Here is a 26,115-nt window from a genome sequence, read left to right as displayed (position 1 = left end):
GGTAAAAATAGGGTGCACAGAATTATGGACAGGCACAGAAATGACACAGAAACACGGGTCACAGAGTTATATACACAGTCTCCGATAGGCGACAGAAATAGAGATAGAAACATCTTTCTTAATTTCATTAAAAACATGATTAAATTACTAATTTTTGTCACGCAGAAAAGATAGAACTACAGAATCGAAATATATTCTTAGCGCGTTCAACGAAAATTAGAGTACTCAATGAGAACTTCCGCAAAGCAAAAATCGGCTTAAAGCCACGGAAATTGGGACATCTGGCCTGTTACCGATATTTTTTCAAGACCAAGAGCGCGTCCCAAAGGATTCCTGGAATTCAGCAAACACGGTCACCCCCAAAGTTCTCCAGGCAGCAAAGATCGGTATCCCAGTTGCCCCGAGACCTGGAAGAGAGGGACAGCCAGCAAAAGGAAGGGTGAAAGAGTCGTGCAAAGCGGAACATAGCGATCGCCGAGCCCGGCAGTCGTGGTAGAGCCTCGCGACAACCACGAGCGATCCAGCTAGCTGGCAGGCGAAGCCAGCGTGTCCCTTCGCGCGAGTAACACGCCGCAGGTTCGCGGATCGGCTCCCGAAGAGGCAGAAGCGGTGTCAGAGAGGCGGCTGGGTGTCGGAGAGTGGGACACTGGCGCAGGGCCAGTAGGATCCACACTGATATAAAGATCCGCGGGAGGAGGCTACACACGTTTGTTCGTCGTCGTCCCAAGTGCAGTGAGTGGACAACAAGCGGAGAGACGTTTTTCGCGCGTGCCATGGCCTCGACAAGGTGAGACGAGGCTGTCGCGTGCGGCTTCGGTCGATCCTCGATCCCATCCTCGATTTTTCTCGGATCGACCACGATTATCGTGCGTGTACCAACCGGGGGACCACGTGGACGCTCCGAAGGAGACATAATCGTGCTGCTTAGATGACAGTGAGTCGCATTTTCATTCAATCTACCGGTCGACAACTTGGGAACGGCGTTCACAGTGTAGACCGGCAATCGGCTTCGAGATAAGGAACAGTGCTGGGTAAACTGGTATTGCAAATGCCGCAGTTGCACGCAGTTGCAGCTCGAAGAAAATAATATTTGATACGAAGGTGATCAGGGTGTTTGTGTTCCATTATGGGGTTCGTACGTTCAGTTATTAGATCGTGGATTTTATGCGTTCATAACGAAAATGTGTAGACTAAAACTGTGAGACTGTCTTACGAATTCAAAGATAATTGTTGTATTTTATTCGACTCGCATCATCGAGAGAAGAAGCTGCTGCATTTTGCAATCCACGAAGACAATTTTTGTTTTGCGCAAAAATCCACGGTCTAACCATTACCAATAAGATCCATGCAGATTGCTTAAGTACACACAATTCCGTTGAATGAAGTACATCCGTCTATATTTATCTATACTTTTCAAATGCAACATAGTTGACGAAGCAATCTTTGAAATGCTATCTTACTCAGCGCTGTTAAAAAAGACTCATCAATTATCTGAAACCGTTCGATCGATTCCCCTAAAGTGTTAACACATTAGTCACCAAGCCACCACATTCCAAAGAAGTGAAAATCCGCCAGACATTACTTCGTCGGATTTAGATTCTGTAATCCCAATGAAACGCGATGGCTACCGTAAAAGATCACTTTCAAAAGCAGACGAAACACTGTGTCGCCCACATGTGACGAACATAACAGTCACCGTATTGACCGTTCGCTATCAGACGTATCACGATCAGAATTTCGTATTCCTCGCACAGAGAATGAAATCGATGTTGCACCTGTGATTAGTTGAAATTGCAACACATGCCACAACATCGTAGAAGATGATGCATGTCTATGCTTGTCACCGCGAACAGGCTCCGTCAGTTAACGTGTTAATCGACCGGACAGCTGACTGCATCGATCCGTTGACGCGTTGTTCCCAGAACAAGCGTGCGATTAGGATAACGAGGAAATTCCTCGGCGATCGTCCGGTTCGCGTACGTGGATCGTTTACTAGGAAGAAAATCGCAGCGGGGGGTCACGATCCAAGGACCACTGGGAAAGTATCCACGTCCGTTTCCCGGTACTGTTCATTCGCATACACTCTACGTACGCTATGCGTATCTCGCGCGATTCTTTTGCACGCGGGATCGCCAGCGGTCACGGAGAGATTTATATAACCTGGACACACTCGTGAATCATCGACGATAGCGGTTGTTCACGTGCGCACGCGGGACCGAGCCGGCGAAGGTAAAGGATCGAGAGTCCTTGCACGTTTTCCGGCATGAATATTTATCTGGAGCAGAATTTTTCTCACTCTGCTCTCTGTACGACTGTTAATTGCTCAGAGAAATATCGATGGAGATCGAAGTCACTGGAACGCGATCGGTTGCGCCGCGCGAGAACTGCATCGCGAATGATCTATAAACTTTCCAGACGTTTTCTTGGTTTATGGGTAATTCTAATAAATGATTGATCAAAATTATATAATATAATGATATAATAACTAAATAATTATAATAATAATAATATATATATATATAATATAATAATTATAATAATTTAATAATATAATTATATAATATAATAATAAACGAACAAATCTGTTAAGGATTCTGTATCGTCTATGTTCATCGATAGCCGAAAAAGATCGCCCAAAATGCAAAATCCCAACAATCGTTCGAATAGGGTAGAATCATAGTCATATAGTCAAATTTCCGACAATTTCCTATACATGTCGAAATGTTAAAAAGACAAATGGAATAAATGACAAAGTTACCATAAAAAATTAACATAACTCTAAATAATCTTAGCAATGAATTTGATTAGTAAACAATACACGTTTCAGTAAGCAATAACAACCCTTGTTTCTTACAACGAGGAAAATGCGACTTACGCCGCTATTACTTTGACCACTTCATTTATGATTAAAGAAACTCGGTGCATAGCGTTCGCAAACTGACCAGAGAAAACATTCCCGCGGAACTAACGTCATTTAAATTGAAGCCGCGCGGCTCGTATGTTAAATCGAATCTGCGGTAAAACGTCCCCGTTCGGTTGGATGAAGAAGCATCGGTAGAAAGCTTCCTAGAAACGCTCGGGTCCAGCACTGTCGGACGCTGTCGTCGGACAGGATGTGGATTATTATTGTCCATAAACAGACGGGAAGATTATTGATCGTGGGGGAAACCGTTCCTCTATCTTCGCAACGCGGAACTTGAGAGCGTCCGTCATCGCGGAAATCTATGGGGGCAGATAGAAACGACGGTTCATTCAGATGTCAATGATCCTCTTTCCCGTTCTCACAGCTCGTCGGGCCGCTAACCGTATCCGGTCAGCTCGCGAAAGTTAGGGTTTCCGGCAGATCTGCACGGCCGCCGTCCGCGGAAACTCGTTCACGTGTCCGCTAATTGCCTTGGATTTGTCATTAACGCACCCCGCGGGCCGTAGTGCTTCCTATATGCCACTTTGCTCGTCGCTTTCACCTCCGAGCGGCTATCGATGAAAAATCTACGGAAAAATAGCGGGTTTTTTACGCGGAGGTTACATGCTCGATCAATCGAGTGTTAATTTGCTGGAATTTGTTCTGAACGATCTTGAAGGCTAATTGTTTTGTGTCTGTGTCAGATAATTCGTGACATAATTGAGATGTTCTTTGAGATGTTCCTTGCACGGTGAAAGGCTCGATATGCTGTTTTTCTTTTCTTTTTTGAAGGTCGGATGATCCAAGGTATTAATCTCGAAATGCATTGTGTTCGATGAGCTGCGCATCGAACCATCCATTTTATTGTTACCAATTTTGTTCGCGCCATAAATGCACAAAGATGCGCAGTCTACCGATGGCGTACAATGATCAATTTACACTTGAAAAAAAACCGTGCATTATGGGGTTAGCATGAAATCGCCTCTAATTTAGAGTCATCTGCTTGGTATGTAGACAGGTTCCCTATGGTTTCGTTGTGGTAATATGTAATAGCTCCATTGAACAATTGTCTACGAGCAGACAAATGGCAGGTACGTGGTCTAGCGAGTTTAGCGTATTCAAAATATGAGGCCCGGACAAAAGGATCGTTTCGAACAAATCCGGAATGCTGCATACGAATCGCTGTTTTTGCAAATATTCGAAGTTCGCGTTCTGGGATTTCGTGCGAGCTGAAAATTGTTCACGATGCAGCGCGCATCCAGACGGCGAAGGCAAAATCTTTTCTCGAGAGAATTAATCTTGAAATCCGAAATATTAATCTTCTAGCTTCGAATCATTAACCCTTAAGTACTTTCGCGAGGTAGATTTCTACTCTGCGCGTAATATTTGTATTTATAACTTCGACTACTCCATTGTCAACTGTAATTTCTTGGTTCAAGGTCACCCGAAGGTCATTCTATAGCACGTCGTTGAATTCGTCTTGACACGAGCTACATTATTGTGCCGTTAAAAAAGTTAAGGCAATCCTGATTTTTTATTGAAAAAATAACAATTTTTTAAAGTCAAATGGAACCGATAAACATTTTCTTGTCAGATTAACACGAACTAGCATGAAAAAAAATGGGCAAAAGTTAAGGAAACACCCTGTATAGTAAATGTTGTATTTTATTGTCTGTCCGAAGATACATCAGTCTTTTATTTTGCCTAAAACAATTATTTCTAAATTAAAAGGCTGCACAAATATTTGCAGTTTTCGAATCGGGTTGAAATCTACCAGCCAATTACGTCAGTCTAAACAACGATGGTACCTGAGGGTTTAAGTCCAATAAGAAGATCAACGTTCATCTCAAATAAGCTAGAATATGTATTCCAACGAATACATATTCGCTAGAATAATAAATAATAAATAAACAATAAATTCTGACGAATTTACTAACGAATCCTCGGCTGTAAAAGATAGATTTTTAAACAGGATTACGAAGATAGCGTCGCCAGATCTTCGCGAAAGAATTGCTTGCATCAACTGCAACGATATTCCGAAATTCTTCGAATCGTTTCCACTGTGTTACTAACCCAGCAAATGCATAAAATGCAATCGAAATCTCCACGCCGCGACAAGATTCTAGAAGACATTCCAAGCAAAATCAATGGAGATTCAGCGCCGAAGCAAGGGTCCCGATCATCGCAGCCGGCGATCCAATTTCAGATTCCTCGAGGTTGGGAAACGCGTTCGACCCTGTTCCCGATGATAAACAGTTTAATGTTACGAGGCGCGATTTATATCGCTAGACGTGCCACTTTCTCTGTGTGCGGTTATGATACTTTTTCCCCTAGCCGGTCAACGTAAAGAGCGAAAATTGCGTAAGCTGATAAGTAGCTGCGGTTCCGGTGCGCCAATCAGCGCGATTCGCATGTACCGCGGATCGAGATCCGTATTCTTGCCTCGTCTCCGACGAGATCGAAGGAGGAGTCAGTCCTCGGACCGAATTAGATCTCTGGATCGTGATTTACCTCGCCTCTCTGTATCGTGCGGCGATCTTAGACCCGCAGAGGCAAGGACAGGTTGCTCAACGTGCTGGAGAGTTCATGCTAGCAATAATCGCGAAACTGGTACAGCCGTTTGTCACAATCTCCAATTAACGCGCTCGAATCGAGAGACGGAGGGAACGATCGTTTCAGCTCGTCTGCTGATCGAACAATTCAGATGGATCCTTTTTCTGCCACATCGATCTTGATTAGAGCGATTCTTTCATGGACGCCGCTCGATCGAGGTATCTGCGATCGTTGCGATCGAGGAGTGGTTGCTTGGAGAACTGTGCACTGCTGTTGACACGGTTCTCTAGCCTGCACTTTGTTTCCAACGTTTTTGTTCTAACTTAGAGTGTCTAGAGTAGTATAGCCGGTAAATTGTGACGTTCTTTTATTTTGTTTATTTTTTAATAGAAAAAGATGTAACACGTCTTATTCGATAAATGAGTGGGTTATTGTTTACGAGCACGTGTATCGTTTACTGATAAAATTTATTGTTAAGATAATTTACAGTTAAGTTAATTTATGGTAACTTTGTTATTTATTTCGCTTGTCTCTTTAACATTTCGGCATGTACAGATTGCACTTTAAGGCATAATTCTAACCCGCTCAAATATGCAGTTAATTATGGCTGAAAACAAATCAAAGGCACAGCAATTGGTCCCCCCATAGTAACCGGCTTCACTACCGTATGGTTTGTGTGAATGTTGTACTTGTAATTTAAGTGAACGGAGAACAGGCTGCGGATAACTTTCTGCTGCAGTGGATGTCATTTTTGGCACCAAGCAGGCTTTGAAAATCTTATCGAGGTAGCTCTTTCTTCGTTTTATACGACTTTGTATCATAGATCGAAGATGTCGATGTTTAATGCGATCGGTTGTATTAATAGATCAAAGTCAAGTTATAGTAGATTTTCGCACTTAATGAACATCGCACGTTTGCTTCGATATACACTAAGTTTCGTGCAACGATGATCCGAAGAGTTAAAAGAATTTGCAAACGAAATTTACTTTCTTCTGATTTTCTTTGAACCACTATGTCGGCAATCCTTTCGCACAAGACTGACCTTCCCGAGCATACTTGGCACATTTTGAGAGGCGAGTGTTCTTGAAACGATCAAGGCAGCGAAATATACCCCTATTAATCGAGCCATCTAAAAACACCATGTGAGAGAGAGAGAGATAAACTCGGTGTCGCAGAAATGCAGTTGATAAAGTCCGGGTTCCGGGCGAACACGAAGCGAACAAATAGAGGGAAGATAATCGCGAGAGCCAGGAAAGAAGTATCAACGGCTCAAGGAACAATCGGCAAGAATATCAGGTTTCAGGTGGGCACGAAATCGTGGAAGAATCTGACCGGAACCCACCCTGTAAATCGTCGGTAAAAGAGAACCAAGAACAAGATTCATCGAACGCCGAAACATGTATTTCTATAGGAGCGAGACGGTGACGTTCTCTTCCTGGTTGTAGGCCGATTAAAATCTGCGAAACAAGCGAGCACAGCGAAATTACAGGAGTATATCGGTATCTCGCGCCCGTAGAAACTTGATAATAAATTCTTATTACAATCCAGAATACGAGAGGTCGCCGGGACGCGCGGCGTGCAAGCAAAAATGCAAACCATAGACCTTGGCGCGACCTTCGTCTCGCTCGGCTTTCCCTCGCGACCAGAGTGCACCAATGCAGAGTGCACCAGTAATTCTTAATTGCGTCTATCGGGACGATATGCAGCAACCTCGACAGGGTCGCGGTACGTCGTGAGAATGCGAGCAGAGCGCATATCAAACTGAGCGACGATTATGGGGAAAAAAGGCGCCCGCAGAGCGGAAACAAATGGCCGCATTATCAGGTAATGATCTTTGAAGTCCGGCCGATCTGGTGATCGATCGATCAAGAGAATGACGCCGGTACATGATTATCGGACGACTGAGAAAAATCGTGCAGCTTCGAGTTCCAGAATCGTCCATAAATTCTGTTCTCCAGAATGGCTTACTTCAAACGTTACGAGAATATAAAAGATTAGTGAAAATTGTTGGATTTAAAGATTCGGAACAGAAAGATATAAACAAAATTTCGGAAGAAGTTCATTTGTGGATAATAAAGAGTGAAAAATCCAATAACATAACAAATTGTTACAGATCTTTTATGTAAGCCATTTCCAAGTTTTAACCCTTTGCACTCGAAGCAATTTCAACTCGAAATCTAAAATAGTTTTATAGTATTTTTATTTCATATAGGTCACTGCATTTTTTATGCCTTTACGACATTGAATTTCGTGACTCAAGCAACAGTTACACCTCATAATGTTTTTTAAATATAAACAAATTCGATGATTATTTTTCAACATTATTTTGGAACGTGATATAACAATTTTTCATGTCGCCTCAGAGTCGTCACTCGAGTGCAAAGGGTTAACTTAAAATAGTAAAAAAAAAATCAAAAGAAATATTACACATTAAATATGATTTAATAATACGAAATCAACCTAGCAGAAAATTAATTTTTGTTGCCAATGCGAACACAGATGTGTTCCGAGTAACAAAGATCAACACATACATTGATCTTCCGACTATTTGATGTTGTAACAATTCGTTCATATCGAACATGCGAAGTTGGATCATTTACGACTAGCTTGCGGATTTCCATGCACCCATAGCATAATTTCTAAACCAAGAAAGGAGAAAGTGTAAACGAATAAGAATTATCAATGCATCTTAATTTGACGTTAACCACGAGAAACACGTTAGTGAACGACAGCAATTTTTCGTTTGTTCCATCTTCCGTGAGATTAAGTATGAAAGTGGGAAGTTGCATAAATACGCGCGGTATAATTACGGTCATTATCACGGGTCTGGAAACTCTCCTAAAAAAATGTTAAATGGTCACGATAAATTGAGCGACTATTGAAAAGGATAGCGAAATAAAAGACAACGGCGTCGACCTTGGAAGAAATCACTTTGCAGCACCCTGCGGAGTTCCAGGCGGTAATCGGAACGGTAAAGAACGGAGCTAAGGACATTTTCGAGAGTCAGTGTCAGCGAGACCGAACGGAAAACGTGTTAATTCGCGGGTCTAATTGCAGGTGCATTATGGAGGACAGAGCTGAATAAAACATCGCTCGTATAGAACAGATCTGATTATCTATTTCTCTTTACGGATCGAGCGAAACAACTTGCACACCTCCGAGCATGGTTGCCGGCTAACAATCCGGGTGACGAATCGTTACGAGTTTCGTCTGAACTAGTTTCATTTCAGGGATCGTTAAGGCGGTCCCCATTCAGTGCTCGGCTATATGAAATGTTCATAATTGCTCGGCGACCGAATAATCGCCGTCTAATTGGAAGGTGGCGGGTAATTGGTGGAAGCCGGGGGCCTCGGGGAACGATTTTTTCCCTAAAATGGATGTTTCAATCGGCGCGGCTATTTCTGAGCATGGTATATAGTCGGGTCTTCCTGAAAATAAAATCGGCAGAGCAGAATTCTCCGCGAAGGCGAACGAGAACGTCAAAATTTGCTGCAGGATGTGCTGATCGGTTTAGCAGATGCGTGTGTTTGCCGATAGAATTATTGCGCAGATGCGATCGCTCGGTTTTCTCGGCTCGGGTGCGCGGTGAACGGAAATTCGATCACTGCTTGATCGACCCTAATTCAACCTGTTCAACGCCTAGATATACTTTAGTCGGGAATAATTAGGTGCGGAAGCGTCTGCGAGCTCGCAGCGTTTTCGAGGAATTGGATGGAAGTTGCCGAGCTGGCGGGGATAAGCGACAAATCTTTTCCTTAAAACAATATTTCGATGTAGCGATAATAAACAATTAGCGCGTAACAAATACTGCATAATCTTAACCAATCCAATGTGCAGATGATGTCGGTATAATTAAAAATTGTGGATAAAGGGTCGTTAGTCCTTCAAAGATCAAGATTTTTCGATTGAGAATTTTTTAATAAACTGTCCAATAGCGATGGAAACTCTAAGACATGATTGAAGACAACTCTAAGATATGATTCGATAATTTAGTCATTATTATTAGTCATTATTATTATTTAGTCATTTAATGATTATTGAAAATTCTTGAAAGTCGTGGAAAACTGCGATTTTTCGCTGTCTTTAACTGTTTGTAACTCATAACCAAATTGCAAACGTTTATGCAAAATAATATTCTGCATCAAGTTCAACCCTAAATCTACCTGTACCATGTTAAAAAGGGGGTATGAATACTTTTGTGAGTTACTATGTCTGCGAACGATATTTTCCAGTTTCTCTGACTCCGTTCCCGAGAATCTAAATCACACTTATTTGCATGAACGTAGCAGCCTAATCACAGCCTCTGATTTCACCGGAAATAAGTACTTACAGAAACGGATATTGAAAACTTTCGAACGTCCAAGCGTTCGCGTTTAAATTCCCCGATTTTTAGCGTTCTTCTACCGAACGTTACTGGTAGGTCAGTGATGCTACTTCTGACTCTCCAAATTCTGAGTTATGCTAATCGTGCCGGGTATCCTGTTGGAGGCCTCCCGAGGCTGTCGTTTACCGCGGAATTCGCTCGTGAAAAAATTGTTTTCGCGTTTCGCGCGCGGATTCGAACAAAATCGAAATAATAGTTCACCGAATTCCGGGCGTTTATTTTATTATGTCCGGTCAGCATTGTGCGGAGGTGACGGAACGCATATGGCGCACGCGGCCGATACCGGTTTGCGTTTTTGTCGCGACTGTAGACCCGGTATACTGGTCAGACAAGGTTAACGGCCCAATTTTTTTTCAACGCGCAAAGATCGTCATCCTTCGGCCGAATTTTTTACACGGATTTATTGTTGCGGACGAACGACGACGAATTTCTTTCTCCGTCTCCGTCTTCCCCGGCGTCAAGGACGTCCCCAATATTCCGCCGATCTCGAATCATCCTGCGGTTCCTCCTCCGTGAATCCTCTCGCCAGAAGATCCGGCAGACATAAACTTGTTAAAAAATTCCCGAAAGGTCTGAACAATTTTTCCAGCGAAACCGAAACTATCAAAGTTCGACGTTTCGAAAGTTTTGTACGGAACTTATGTATAGCTCGAAAATGTTTACGCGATTGTACAAAAATATTGCATGTTAATTAACAAATTTATGGAGATTGAATTTTCTTCGATGTGTGTGAAGGAGAAACGACAGAACAAGATATTCTTGCAATATTGTGGCTAGAAAACATGATAAGAAGGACTACAGTAATGTCTCCCTAACTGACGCTCAGATTGTGGAGAAGAATGGAGAAAAATGGACAATTTTGGAAGAGGAGATACGATTAATTCGAGTGTTGCGCCTTGTTTTTATAATTACCGATTCTCAACAACTATAAAAACGAGGCGCAAGACTCGAATAATCGTATCTCTTCTCCCCAAATTGTCCATTTTTCTGCACAATCTGAGCGTCAGTTAGGGAGACATTACTGTAATCCTGAGGATTAATTTTCGTACAGCTTTCATGTGACGGGTCGTTCGGCATGATGTTTCGTTCTTTCACGAGCAAATGAAAGACAACTTTCTAATGTTTAGAGTCGAAAGAACAACTTTTCGTCATTTTTCTGGTACCTTTGAAATCTTATGCTCGCAGTAGTCCTGTCTTTTATTGGCAATATATCGACTCAAGTACGGTTTTAACGAACGTACTAATATAAAGAATTTTTATTCGGTGACCAGGATTATGTGCCGTTTTTATACCTCGGCGAAATAGCAGAGATATCGCTTGTTTCCCAGAAGGTGTCGGTCGAAAAATTTCTTTCGGTAAATATAAAAATAGTTTTACTTGATATTTTTGGACCGGCTGGGCAAATTTTCAAGTGGGATCGGTCGTGCGCGATCAGTCAGTGTCCGATTGTCAGCGATTCGTAGGTGGAAGCGAAGATCGACGCTGTTTTCGCGCGTAACATCACCGTTAAAGGAGCTCCGAGGATGTCGAGAAGAGAGAGAATAATCGAGAGCTCGGTCTTGGGATGAACGAGACGAGCATATTATGCAAGCGAGTTGCCTTGCAGAGAGCAAGCCGGTCAATGCCAAGGTGTTCCACTGCGCTCGCTATGCTACTCGTCTCTGTCAGTCGGACGCCGGCCGAGCCTCATCACTGATAACTCCGCAACGGATCTGCCTCGATGCACCGATCGTTGTTGCACAATGAAACCGATACATTTCGACGATGCGGTTCAGCACCTTGAAAGGCGAGGACGGCCGAATCTCTCGGCAGAAAGCCATCAGACCATTTAAATAAAATACTGGTCGTTCCGTACACAAACTTCAGAAGCATACGAGCATACAGTCACGTTATATTAAAGAAGTCAAGTTGCCAAGAGAGGAAAGGATCTTTCCAGCGAATTCTACATCGTGCAAACGACGCTGCGAATTTTTATTCCGCGTAAAGATCCGCAGTCCAATAATGAACATTTTATTTAAAATGAAAATAAGAAGCAACTATTTGAAATAATTAATCTCGACCAGTTATTTTCAACGCTGTTATTTGTAAATAAAATAATATCGATCCATTTGGGATAGTAGCAATTTCAAATAATGAATTATTTTGTTCTTTTTTATTTCGAATATAAAAAGAAAATAATTTCCAAAATAATAAGCAACAAAAAGATTTTATTTTAAGAAATTGTTATGCTAATTTACTTCGAGCAAAAAACTCTTTTATTAAAAAGTTCATTCTTAAGAGATTTTTATCCGGAACCATTTAATATTGACGTGAAAGAAAATAAACGCTCCACTGGGGTGGAAGACGATTATCGGAAAATCATTTAATGTAGCCAGATCGGTCCTTTTATGCTAGCAGAAATGTCAATGGGGATGTCAATACAAATCAGGCTCAGAGCTGATAATTAGATCACCGTACAATCTCCGAGAAGAACTTCACAATTATCTCAAATAATTATTTCAAAGAATTCCAAAATAAAATAACATGTTATTTAGAATAGTATTTGAAATAATGTAATTTCAAATGTGACCGAGTCTGCCTTGTAAGTGATCGTAATTGAAAAGACACTCGGTTCAATTGTTGAGCCCTAAGTATGTATATGTAGACGATTGATCTATTTTTAAATATATCTTCGAAGATTTTATTCAATTTCTTTCGCAACTTTCGACGACCAAGATTAGCCACTAATTTTGCTTCATTTGAAAGAAGTGCATCCAAAGTACTAAACATTAAGCATCGAAATGGATCTCTAGGGAGTATCACGGATCAACTTCACAGCAGATAAATCCATTTCGAACGCTGTGAAACAGTGCGCAACAGTTACCTCTGTTATCATCATCTAAAAGTATGATAAAAATGCACACGTTCCTGCCACGCGAAGGCCGCAGAGTGCACGTAGAGAGTAGCTGAGGACACTTGGAAGAAGTGAAACTGATCTAAATTTCAAATTCCTATTGGACTTGCCGCGATAAGGAATCCGTCACGCTCCAGCAATCGGCTAATCAGATTTGGCTCAGTGGAACGAGTTTCTCCCATGAAATTAACTGCCACCGTGTGCTCGGATGATCGATATCGGGCGACATTTTCCACCGCATATCTTCGCGAAGTGAAACTCCGCTCGGGATCGCGGATTTTTCTGCGCTCGACGGAGGTGTGACACTTCTATTTTTCAACAAAAGCGCCGATGAAAACGGGATAACGAATTAACCGGACGGTTTAAAAAGCGTCGCGAGATAAGCCGAGCACGGTGTGCTCGTTTTAGCTTTCACTGTGTCCTCATTGCGTAAACCGGCGAGGGCTCACAAATTGCATCGGGAAGACGGACACTTGAAAATAGACCGAATTTCACGCGATAAGGAACGGCGTGTCACTTGGTTGCGATGGGAACGGGGTCAGTAATGCCATGGGGAGCCATCCAGAATAGAGAACAGCTGAAGGTACCACGCGTGCGATGATCAATCATAAGGATTGAGCAGTGGGAAATAATTGTTGTAAATTTCTTGCAAGCAGATCGTGGAACCTTGTCCATTTAAGCGTATCAAAATTAAAAAAAATCATTGACACTTGATATGAATACCTGAATCGATGAACTTTGACTCGTTTCTTGGAATCATCTTTATAAAGTTGCACCAATCATTTTGCTGTCTACTCAACAGAAGCACAATTGTGATTTTCTTATTAAAGTATATTCATACTCTTCGTTTTATTTAAACATGATAAGAAGTCGTCCTATCTTTCATTTACCAGGATCTTAATGCATTCGCGAATTTGTCCTTGTTTTCTTCTTTTTTAAACTGCGCTGTCTATTCGACAAAAATACAAGAGCATTCTTGTTGCGACTTGATGCGATTGTTTTTCTCGCCATGGTATCTTCATGCTCTTTATCTTATTGCCCCGAGTTATAGCATTCTTATGGAAGATATATGTTGTCGTAATATGACAAAACGTGTAATCACAGATAGTTCATAAATTTCCGAGTAATCGCCGTGATTTTGTAGAAGTTTATGAGATGTTTGTGCGTGCAACGGTAGCGTACGTGTTCATGTTTGATAGATCGCGAGTGGAAGGTCCAATCCGAAGGAGATAAACAATGGACGGCCGCGTAGAGCTGCTGTCATAACAGGAAGCATAGCTGAACGAGTGACGCACCGAAAGTTGCTCGGAGGCATTAGCACGGCGTTAAGGAATTAATGCTGCCCAGCGAGCACAACGCGAAACAAAAAGGAAAGTAGCTGAAAGCGTGAACTCAATTGGATAACGGCTGGATATACGCGACTCTTACGTGAAGCACGCCGACGCGCGTGTGGTGCAACGTGTTACTCGGTCTACACGGGACTCGTTGCTATTTCAGTACCTGGGAGGAACAGGTCGAACCTATTGAATCGGGACAACAGAACTGGAACTGTCCGAACGTCACTGGAGTATGCGGCGAATTTGTCCCGCTAGGCCAATTTTACAGTTGTAGACTAATTTTACAGTTGTCGACTAATTCTACGGTTGCAGACCAATTTTATGTTCATAAATCAATTCGCCTTTTCTAGACCAATTCTACTTTCATAAATCACTTCATCCTTGCTCTACAACCTCTATCTTTCTCGCCCAAGTCTAATTTTATAGATCAATTTTATCTTCGCAGACCAATTCTATATTATATACTGCTAAAAAAAATGATAGCATAGATTTTTGGATAAAAATTGGCCAACTTTGATTGATGATAACTCCGCAAACAATCATCGTAGGATGATGACTTTTTCTTTAAATTAAAGCCTGGAATCTCTGCTTTAAGATAATGTTTCTGGATTTTTAGATTCTGTAAAAAAATTTTCGTACATGCCGTTTACAGTCGAATGAAATTTGATCCTTCCCCTTTAATTTAAAAAAGAAAACGAAACGTGCCTGCAATTATTTTCCGCAAAGTTACAGCACTTTAGAATAAACCTTGCATTTTGACGATTTTATCGTCCCTCAAAATTGGTCAATTTTTATCCAGAATTTTTCTAGGCTGTAATTTCTTTTGAGCAGTCTTTTTCGAGACCAATTCTATATTTCTAATTTAATTTTACACCCCTAGACTAATTGTACGTTCGTAGAACAAGTCTACTTCCGTGGATCAATTTCTCCGTTCGCAGACCAGTTCTATATTTCTCGACCACTTCTACGTTTGTAGAGCAATTTTATCTGTACAAAACGATTCGATCCTTTTAAATCAACTTTACTTTCGTAGATCAATTCCGCGTTTACAGGCCATTATACGGTCATGCGTTATAATTCGCGTTCATTCAGTGTATCGCACGGCTGTGATTGCGTTACTTAAGACGAGTTTAGGACCGAACGATAAGCGTCGATGCTCTCAACTCTTCTTTACATACGATATAATACTGTTTCGTAACAGTTGCGAGCAGATATTTGAATATCTGAGCTTTCATGGAAGGTGTGATAAGAATCGCGATACGGAATACTCAAGTGTAATTTGAATTTGTTCTCGCCTACAACACTGTTGTGACTGGAACTAACAGACAGGAAAACTTAACCCATTTCGGAGAGAGCATACTAACCCAGTCTTCATAGAGAATGCTTAATTAAATCTCAAGAAATACCAGCTACCAGATCTAATTGTTACGGCTTACAGATTCTACTTGAAAAGACGGCGCACACTGCGAAACGAGAGAATGCAGAAACTGCACTCAACTGTATTTTAACTCTTTCGAATTTCGCAAATTCCACTAGAACTTGTGACCACGTTAAATCTTGTATCTCCACTATTTCACATCTCGTACCTTAATCGCGTGTAGCATCTCACAATCGCGAAGCAATGAAACCAACGAAACATGCTTTATAGACTCGAATTTTTTTCGTTTTTATCAGAAGTTAACAGGTCAGTTTATCAATTATACAAAGCGATACGAAAAAGCGACTCCACACGAAAGAAAATCATGACTGGCTGGGTCGACGAGGAGAGCAGGAAGCAAAGTAAAAGTCCTCTTTCCGATTCGCGACGTGTGCTTCGCGAACTTGGTGTTGCCGGGCGGGCCACCGTGTTACAATTACACGCTCGCTGCACGACGGTGGCACGCAAACTTCTTTTTCAGCCAGCATTGAACGAAATCACGTCGATCCGCGAACACGGCCAGAAAAATCTCGCTCCGAGAAACGATATTACAGCAGTGGTGCTCGCAACGGTAGCGTAACGACACCTGTTACACCCCAGGGATCGTTCTTCTTACGTCACGAAAAGCTGATTGCCTGTCTCGCGAAACCGAACCACGTTCATTTAAGACTGACGTTTCCGAGGCCAATGGGGCAAACCTAAAACTGGATATTCGAGCAAACGTCTTGCTAAGATTATTCGTAGTTATCGTGGAACCTCGGTTATGTGAACTGGTCGAGGAAATGCGACTGTCCGAATAAGAGAAGAGAAACTATAAATGCTACTCTTACTACTTCTACTGTTACACTTGCTAACGTTACTACACTTACAGTGCTAGATCTAATCTTTCCTGATAGTTACAGATTAGATATTAAATTTATTTATATAATTATTCGATGATCGCAAAACGGGACAGCTATTTGTTACATAAGAAACAGATGTGAAATTTTAAAAGAATTAGCAGATTTAGACTAGGTGCCGGTACTAAAAACTGGAACTAAAATGGTCAAAATATTAAGATTAATCGTGAAAGGCAACGATAATAGAGCTTTTAAATAAGATGAAAGAACTATTATAAAAGTCTGTGTCGCGAAAAAGGTTACAGTACATAATTAAGTGATTTAAACCATTGAAACGACCGCAGAGAGTGCGACGGAATTCGGGAAGTCAGAGAGGACCCAGCAATTTCAGCAATTGATCTATTCATACGTGACAAGGTAATTCGGATAAAGATTCGGATAAGCAAGATTTGATACAAGAGATTCGGTCGCACGATCGTTGGATTCTAAAAAAAGATCGACTTTGCGTCAGTTATGCACCCGGTCTGGTCTAAACTACATCAGTAGAAAAGGCGAGCAATGGAGAGACACGTTAGGCAGGTTTTACATGCGTTAGCATTAGACCTTCCTGACACGATTAAACAGGAGCTACTGGATCGATCAACTTGAAATTTTAACTGTAACACAGGGAACAATCCTATGATCGTTTGATATACCAAGGGGCAAATTTGGTTGAAACAATCAGGGACGAAGGAGAATTTAATCGACGGTGCTTTAATGTTAGACTATTGACCACTAATTTTTGCACATCTAGCTGGCACCACGGAAAAGAAAGTACACCCGTTCCTCAATTTACGCGGTAGATTATAACTAGACCGCGAATTTTGTGCATTTGTAAAAAAAAGAAAACAAATCAACTGTAAAATAGCTAAAACATTTGAGCAGTCGTTCGAAAATATTATTGTATTATCCTGCAACTTATTCAAATCGTTAACGAAAGATATAAATGTCTACGTAGTTCCTGTAGCTTGCACTTAACGACGACAATTTTTATTTTGCATGAAGATCCGCTGTCTAATTACAACGCTATTTAATATTACAACGTTATTACAACGTTATTGAATAAGGAAATACATTCAATAGTTTTTAATGAAAGCAGCTTTACGATCTCAGTAATTCTAAAACCGATGATTTGACCGGCAGTGGTAGATTTAGTGTTAACAATGACAATAAAGTCGAACATCCAAATATTTCAAGCGACGAAGATGACGAGTCCGTGCCATTTTCAATCGCGTAAAACATATCCACGTGGAACGGAAATTCGCGTAAATTGAGGGGCGGGGGCCAATTAACTTGAAATTTTCACGGTACTCTTGGGGGGTAACCCCATCGTCGTTATATCTACGAAAGAACGAACTGAATTGTCCAAATGAAGGACAAACGGAAGTTGGAAAATTCGCCAGAAAAATGCGAGAAGCCATGTTCTCGGCGGGCTCGCGAACGGAAGAAAGAAAGGCGCTGGCACGGGGATCGGTGTTTCGACGGACGGAATCGCGGCCCGGCCCGGCCCGACTTCCTCCTTTCCAGCTAAGGGGAACTGGCCGTGCACGTCGGCCACCACCGGTTGGAAATGGCTCCACCTTTCGGAACGGGCGTCCTTGAGGGGCCCGGTGCACTGGGAAAGGTGATGAAAACCGGCCAGTCACGTGTACCATGCCGGCGCGAGCGGCTGTTCGCCAGCTTCGGCCTGCTATGACACGTTCTGCCGGTTTTCTATCGAACGAAGAACGAGCCGTGGTCTCGGCTCGAGTGTCTGCGAACTGGGACGCCGGCTCGGTGGTGTCGGACCCTCCGAGAAGAATCAGCCGCGGTCTCGGCAGCAGCGGGACACGCGACCGGAGCCCTCCTCGTCGACGGCTCGAACAACCGGAAGCGGTCCGCGCCTTCCCTCGTTCGATTTAATTCGCTGGGAAGTGTCTCGAGCGTGTCTGCGAAGTTGAAGCGCGGTTGCAACGATCGAGGTTCGATCGAGATCGACGGATATCACGGAGAAAGTGGCGAACACGTGGGGAAGCGTTCTCCTCGATCGAACTCGTGGTAGTTTCGAGCCGCGCGGCGGATTAAGCATTATCGCCGCCGAGAGCATGATTCGGGCAGCCGTCGGCGCGATTAGGCCGCCGCCGAAGCTACTACTACTATCTCTAGCTACAGGAATTTCTCAATTCCGACACGTCGTCGCTCGTTGATTAAAGCCTCGCGGAAAAGGGAACGCGTCAAAACGATCAAAGACGTACGCCGAGCGATCTATATATCGGTGCGTTTTCCGGATCTTCGGTTAAAGCGTTCTCGTCCGGTGAGGAAGAGCGTCGCGAAAAGCTGCCCAAGATTACTGTTATTCGAAGACAACCGTAGCGAAACACCGGAGAACGATTATCGCCGCGCAGGCTCGTGGGTGGCTCCGGAAACTAAGAGAAAGGTACTCTTTTCCAGCCGAGTGCTCTGTTATCAAGGTGTCTGATAGATTCAGCTGATTTTTCTCGTGCTAGTAGGATTGCTAGCCGGAACGAAGAATGATTTCGACGTACGAACATAATTGGATGGAACTCTCGTAAGCGTGATCTTGAGCGAGATCGTTTGGAACAAGTACCTTTCCGCCGTTGTGCATTGTGTGTGTTCAGTGATTTGTTCCCGGAAAATTGGAACTCGAAGCTCTCCGTTCGTGAGAGTTGATCGAATTCGCAAGGAACAACGATCTATGGTAAGAACCGATACTCCGTTGTTCGATCTCGCGGTTACACCTCGAAAGGATCTGCTGATATTCGCACGACATCGGTTGGTCCATTGATGTGAATTCATTGATGTAGTCTATCGTCACAATTTGAAGATCTTGATACTTCTTTGGAGAAAGCGCGTCATTGAATTTACGAATGAGCAATCAAAATCGTTGATCAAATGCTCTTCGTTCATTAATTACTCCTTGTTCGATTGCACCGTTCTGCCACCAACGATGAATTTGTTGACATTAATTCTGAACGTGCCAGAACTTATTGTTATCAAATTGAAATCGTTCAGCGATCGGACCGAAGCTTGAAGAACGTGAAAGCATGCTTGAAGTACAAGTTTTGAACCTCGAAATACAGACTACAAAAAGCGCTGTCTCGATGACAAATCCTGAACAAGCCTTAGTTTGTCGTCGAGTAAAGCTCGCTAGTAAAAATCAGGTTGCGGTTCTGCATGCGAGTGGTCGTTGCTTCCGCGAGACAATCGACTGCATCGCCAGGCGACTGCATAAACGCGAGCTTCGGGTTTGTTTCTCGGTTGCAAGTCATTACTCGCGACTCGCTGGTACTCCAGTGACCCGTGAATGTTTGTCGACCGTTCACCGATCTGTTCACGAGGGAAAGGCGTGGCCCCCTCCGGACCCACATTCTCGTATTATTGCGACCCGAGTCAATGGAATCGGCGAATTCGCGAAATTCGTGGACTAGATCCGCCGTTCCCCTAGAACGCGACCGAAAACAATTTCAGAATGTGCTTGTTTCCCAACCACGCCGTTCTAGCATTCTCGTTCTCTTTCAATACCATTATTACATGACACATCCACGAAGACATTGTCCCGGTAACCCCGGGTCTATCTATCATTGCGAAAGAACCGTAAATGTTCATGCGAAATCAACGTATATTCCCTTTCTTGATAGATACGGCATTCGACATGTTCGTTCTTATCATTAACGCATAAATTCTGCAGTCTAATTATGATAATACGAAGCACTGTACGTGCAACTGCCTGTCGCATCGTCGACCACAATCAATGCCTCGAAGTTAATAAGAACACAACGATCTCCAAATCTTCCAGCATTTATCGTCGCTAACAACATGTATAAAGTCGATTCTATGTATCTGGCAACAGCACTTCAATTTTCATACACGGAGATTCACAGTTTATTTGAACGAGAACCTCATTCTCTCTGGAATAAAATGAACCTTTTACTAAAGTAATGATACTCGTCCTTCGAATTCCAATGTTAGCAAATCAGTCCGTTAAAATGACTGCGTACGTAATAGATGAAATAAAATAAGATCGAATCACCCACGAATGAAGCTTGCTGAAGAAACGATGACAGCTTAGATTTCGCAAAGCGTCGGAAGAAACAGCTTCTGCCCCTTGTCAAACAGAGAAAGCAAAGGAGTTACGCGAAGCGGAAACACCATCGCATATCATAGCTCTCTTTTCCGTTGGTGGGACCGTGTTTCCTGGCGAATCATCTTGAAGGATGAATAGCGTAATTGAATGGTATTATCAAAATTAGCTGCGTGGCGCGCTGACCGTGAACGCAATTCCGATGATTGTGCTCACGAGCCATTCCCGGTACGCATTAGCTGACCCACGGCGGTCTCGCGGAATCATTGACTCGCCTCCGCCGTTCCAAGAAGGCTATGCTCCGAAAGCTTCTCGATCGTTGTAGATCTCGATCTTCTTCGGTGAATGAAAACCGATTCAAGTTCTCCGAACTCTGTTGCAGATGCCGCGGAAAGGGTTTCCGGTGCAGAGGCTGCTCCTGGGCGCAGCGTTGCTGGCCAGCTGTCTGCCGATGATCGTGTCATCGACGTTGCCTAGAGAAAGGCGGCACGTCGAGGGGTCCAGTCATCGTCCAGACAGAGCGTACGGGCTCGGGAGCCGCGGATTCAAGTCGTCGACCAGGAGGGAGAACGAGATCACCACCGAACCCGGAAGGAAAGTGTCGCACCGTCTGGTCGGAGGACACCTGAGAGGCGAAGCCGGCCAGGCGAAAGACGACGCGCTCTGGGACGACGGGATTCTGTTGTCCTCGGCTGGGAACGGCAAGGAGGCGAAGCCTAGCCGCAAGGACGACGACGACGACAAGAAAACGCTCTCGCAGCAGGTCAAAGAGGGCAAGTACGGTCTGATACAAAACGAGATCTACGGGAACCGGCCGAAGAGGCCTGGGATCATCAGCTACCTGGGCAACCCGGAGGTGCCGAAGGACACCATAGAGAATTTAGGCGGTCTAGACGAGGACGAGATCTGGCTGGCGGAGAATCACGTGCTGGTGTTGCGAGGCGGGAAATTTCCTGGCCATGAAACCACGACGAGCAATGGGGAGTGGGAGACATGGCCACCGATCGACAATTACAAGGCGCCCAGGAGGCAGGTCAAGATTCCACCGAGGCCCAAGGTACCGCCGCCCTTTCCGGTTCAGCTCACCGACGGCGGCCCGATCCAGATCATCGGACCCAACGGAACCAAGGAGATCGGGAACGGCACCGACGTCGGGAAGGACTCGCTGTTCACGAAGGGATTCCTCTCGGAGGACGGCCCCCTCTTCGCCATCATATCTAACGGCACTATCGTGATGCCCAATGCGAACGACACTTCGGGGGAGAATAACAAGGGAACGAAACCGGACTCGATGACCGGTCTGCCGCCATTTTATCACGCGATACCACCTGGCGCGGTGTTCGTGCCTCCTCCGAGCAATCAATCCGACTACGATGAAGAGGATCAGTCGATCTACTATCCCCCGCCCTACAGCTTCCAGTATCAGCAGGACAATGCTACCGCAGTGCCGCCAGGTCCGCTAGTGCCGGGCATTATTCTGCCACCCCCGCCAGACTTCTTCTCTGCTCTCGACGACAAGAAGACCACCACGAAGAAGTACAGCAGGCGACCCGGTACCACTCCGGTGCCGCGACAGAGGCCCACGTATCTGCCGCCTAGGAAGCTCACCTCCAAGTACAAGAGTACTACCGGTGCACCGGTCGCTAAGACGCGGACGTCCGTCACGGTGTCGACCAGCACGAAGACTTACAGAACGACGAAACAGAAGAACGCTACCACACTGGCACCCAGCAGAGTCCCCACTTTGCCGTTCGTGGAAGTCACGACGCCCACAGTGGACAAGCCGACGACCCTGGATAACCCTGGGTTCTACAGCATCGGGCCCATATTGGAGAACCAGGTGACCAATCAGGAGCCTGTTCCGAGGAAGAACGAGGCCTGGTCTGGCATAGTGACTAGCAAGACGCTTCCTCTGTTGTCCTATTACACCTCGACGCAGTCCACTTTGGAGAAACCGATCGAGGTGACACCAGCTTCGGTAAAGACCATAGTCACCACTGGTAACCCTCAGAGATCATCGAACCAGGCGTCCTACTACTTTTACGAAGAGTCTAATGAGCCCACCGCGACCACTCCGGATCCAGCGGTTTATTTCAAGACTACCACAGAGACACCTTTCTACGAGGACGTGGTGACACAGCCTCGTCCAGTGGAGAAGAAGAAGCAGTTCTACAGCGTGGAGACTATCCCGTCGCAAGAGACCTCGAAGGACTACAATGTGAAATACATCGACTCGGTGGTGAAGAACTCGGAGCCGGTTCGTTACAGCGATTCCGTGACACGGACGTCGACTACCAGGCCGCAGGGTCAGCGGATGCTACCTGATCGCGCGTCGCTTTACTATCAGGCGATATCCTCTCGGCCTGTGCAGTCGTATTACACGACGCCAAGGCCGCAGACGTACTACAGGCAGGACAAGCCGAAGCCGATCTACCAGTACAGCTTCGAGGCTGCGGACTACTCGAAGAGAGGCAGCCAGCGGCAGTTCGAACAGCAACAGCACACCGTGCCTTATAACGAGTATAGGGACGTGAAGATCTTCGACGGACCTAGGTACGATTACCCGCAGAACGAGCCTACGAAGCAGCTGAGGCCGCAGAGTCTGCCCTTCAAGAATCAATCGCCTATCTACCCCTCGACCACCGCTAACCCTGTCGTGAACACTACACCTAATCCTCACTTGTCGTATTATACTCAGCAAGACGAGAAACTGTTGGACGACGTTACCAAGGAGTACTTTACCATCTTTGGTAAGAAGATCCCTCACAAGGGCATACCCAGCACGACGCCGATTTACTCGAAGACCACTGAGAGACCAGAGTTCAGTGGCTACATCGAGAACAACTATAACACTCCTGAACCGCCAGTGTTCAAGACACCTAATGTGAAAGTGCACTACGGGGACCAGTCGCAAAGGCCTTACTCCCTGAAAGACGACATCCTGGTGAACTTTCGACAGCCTCTGCCTCCCATCAACCCGGACAGCGAGTTCATCGCTGTAGTCGACCAGAGACCACCTAATTACAGGGTACCCAGCAGGGAGAGTCCACCGTTAGCTGCCCTCAGAGCCTACCCTGACCAACAACTGGTGAACCAGGCCAACGGGCCTTCGACGAACTATGTCCCCGTGGTGGAGTCGGCGGAGGAGATCGACGAGTCCTACGGCCAGTTGCCTATCTCTTTAGAGGACGACATCAAAGTGAACTACCGAGACCCCCGGCCGACCATAAATCCCGACGCGGAATTCATCAGTCCCATTCCCGTGCCGGACAACCAGCCGGACAAGCCGAAGGCGTACTTCGCGTACCGATTGCCAGGTGACGGCGGTCACTTTTACTTCCTGACGCCGCAGGCCGTCACGCAAAGGCCAGAAAGGAACGCAGGACACCTTTACCCGAAGTCGAGGGACTCGAGGCTGCTGAGACGTCGACGGCGACCCGACAACGTCTGATCATTCTTTGCCATAGGCGGACGCGGGCTGCCCCGTGGGGCATCGACGAGAGCGGCCTAACCACGCCCACTGAAGCGATTCTACAGAGGCTTTCCGACGCTGCTTGCCCCAGGGGGCAATCCCGAGTGCTCCCAGAGTGGCCATGTCTGCCAAGAGAGCCGGGCAAGGGCTCGAACTGTTTTAGTGTATCGCAGCGATTCGTGTGACGTTGCAAATGGCTGGCGAATACAGTGTTCTTCCCCTTTCCTCCTCCATCGGAGGAGCGTAAGCATTTTATTCGTAGCGTCGCGAGCCTTTTAACATCGCGATTTTATCGTTACCTCGTCGCCTTACTAATCCATCGTGAATCAAGTAAAAGTAGTAGGCGAAAGAGCGTCCCCCCTGTTTCCGAGCATCCGCGCGACGTTACAGAGGAAGTTTTGTATCTTTGTTCCAAGGCGTAACTAACAGCGCACAGGTTTTTGGAAGAGTAAGAAAGCGACGAACAGAAAAGTACAATTATTCGCGTCTTCATTTGCTTCGGGATGTCGCGCGACGCTATGGAGGAAATACTGTATTTCTGTTCTACGATACGATCAACGCTGCACAGGGCTTTTGAGAAATGAAAGAGCAACGATGCTGTATTTCCACGGTGCAATTGACAGTGCACTTTGAGATAGATCGAAAGCAACGAGCTTTCCAGTCGTAGGACGTTACGGAATATATGTATAGGACTTTTCGAGATTCATTTTTGTACGAGATTGTTGTTCGAGGACAGTTAGGCTTGAAGAGCGAGGAACACGGTGGACGCGCGTCCACGGCCGTACCGTTAGGATATTTATTACACGTGTAAATATATATGTAACGACTAGGGTAGATGATTATCAACGCCTTACTTACGGTATAAATGCTTAATTTATATGTTACCCTGATCCCTTCTCTCCTTGCCTCCCGTATCATAGGTGTAACGATACAGACGCGAGATACTCGATTCGCGTGTCGACGATAGCTGCGTGTATGCGCGCGGTTATTAACAGTACTCGCGCATTGTCTGTGATTAATGATCGAGGTAAACATGTACGTGTATGTATATAGTGAATGATTAACGATAGCGGTGAGCCGATCGTAGCTGCGTTTTTCGTACGCCTCTTGCTGGGCGAAGCATGATATCCGATCGAATAAACAGTGTTCTTAACGCTTTACCTACCGACAATTGTTTGACAGTCCTCTCGATATCAATAGCTAGGTCTCTACATTTTAATCGTAGTTCTCAGTATAGCAATGTTGATCGTTCAGAAGCTATATTGAGCTACGTGATCTAGTACGATTTCTCTTTAGGTTTACCAGAGATGACATTTTCGTTCAATCATCTCCGACACTATAATCTAATTGTATCTGTTAGAATGATTAGCCGAAGGAAGATCTTTAAGCTCCTTTGAGAATCTAATCAAGACTTCTGGTAGGTAAAGTGTTAGTCGTGAAACTTTCATGGGAAAGATTGGCTCTTTCTCTGCGGGGAACTTAGACGAGAACAACGTGGCTGGTACTGGATTAAAATTGTAATAAATTGACCGGTCAAGGTCAGCAAGGAAGTAAATCGTCGTGAGATTCGGGCACGATGATAAAGAAATAAGTTATTTCTGTGCACTATGCAAGAAGGATATTTCTCATTAATATCTGTATAATAGGATGAAGTTTAATTGGTACTTTAATCAATTCCTATTACTTGCCTTGTGTAAGATAGTCAACGATTACCACGGACGTTGCAGAAAAAATCGGAATTATATCGCCACTTATTAAAATTCGAGAATTCTAGTGTAAATATACCGAAGAGTAGAAAACTGTGCGCCGTATTGAACGAGATGTTATTTAATAAACGGTATTGTTACTATACGATTAAAACTAGTTATCCAGAAACTGCGATCGTTTGCATACTAATTGTGACTTCCAATGTAATGGCAAACAATCTCCGAAAGGTCAATTATTTAAACGTGGAAATAAAGTGTACCATAAAATGACCTATTCACGAACCATTGCTACGAATTAAACATGCACAGCAGGTTCGTTAACGACAGCGAGATTGACTAGCTCGCGACAATTCAATAAGTATTACCGATATAATTAATTAACTGATAATTAAACAGTTTCGAAATATCGAGTACAACGCGATTGATTAGTTTTTCGAAAGGAAGGTCACCTTCTTTTTCTGGGTGACGATCATTCAACAGAAAGTCAAGGTA

General features: G+C 44.4%; 2 protein-coding genes across 4 annotated transcripts in view; one reads left to right on the top strand and one right to left on the bottom strand.

Annotated features, from left to right (window-relative positions):
• Naa15-16 (N-alpha-acetyltransferase 15/16) overlaps positions 1 to 26,115 on the bottom strand; it is a 68,432-nt gene that overhangs the window by 38,951 nt on the left and 3,366 nt on the right. The gene's annotated exons all lie outside the window — the stretch shown is intronic.
• On the top strand, positions 493 to 25,893 carry LOC117221132 (uncharacterized). 2 transcript variants are annotated; one of them, XM_033471827.2, is made up of 2 exons: positions 493 to 934; positions 20,828 to 25,893. In XM_033471827.2, the coding sequence occupies exons 1-2, from the start codon at positions 929 to 931 to the stop codon at positions 23,894 to 23,896; spliced, it is 3,075 nt and encodes a 1,024-aa protein (XP_033327718.2). In that variant the 5' UTR covers positions 493 to 928; the 3' UTR covers positions 23,897 to 25,893. The 2 variants fall into 2 exon arrangements, with proteins under 2 accessions (XP_033327718.2, XP_033327719.2); XM_033471828.2 differs by lacking the exon at positions 493 to 934 and adding an exon at positions 18,082 to 19,062.

Source organism: Megalopta genalis, chromosome 9 (assembly GCF_051020955.1).
Source record: "Megalopta genalis isolate 19385.01 chromosome 9, iyMegGena1_principal, whole genome shotgun sequence".
In the NCBI taxonomy this organism is placed as follows: Eukaryota; Metazoa; Arthropoda; class Insecta; order Hymenoptera; family Halictidae; genus Megalopta; species Megalopta genalis.
This window is presented reverse-complemented; position numbering and strand designations above follow the sequence as displayed.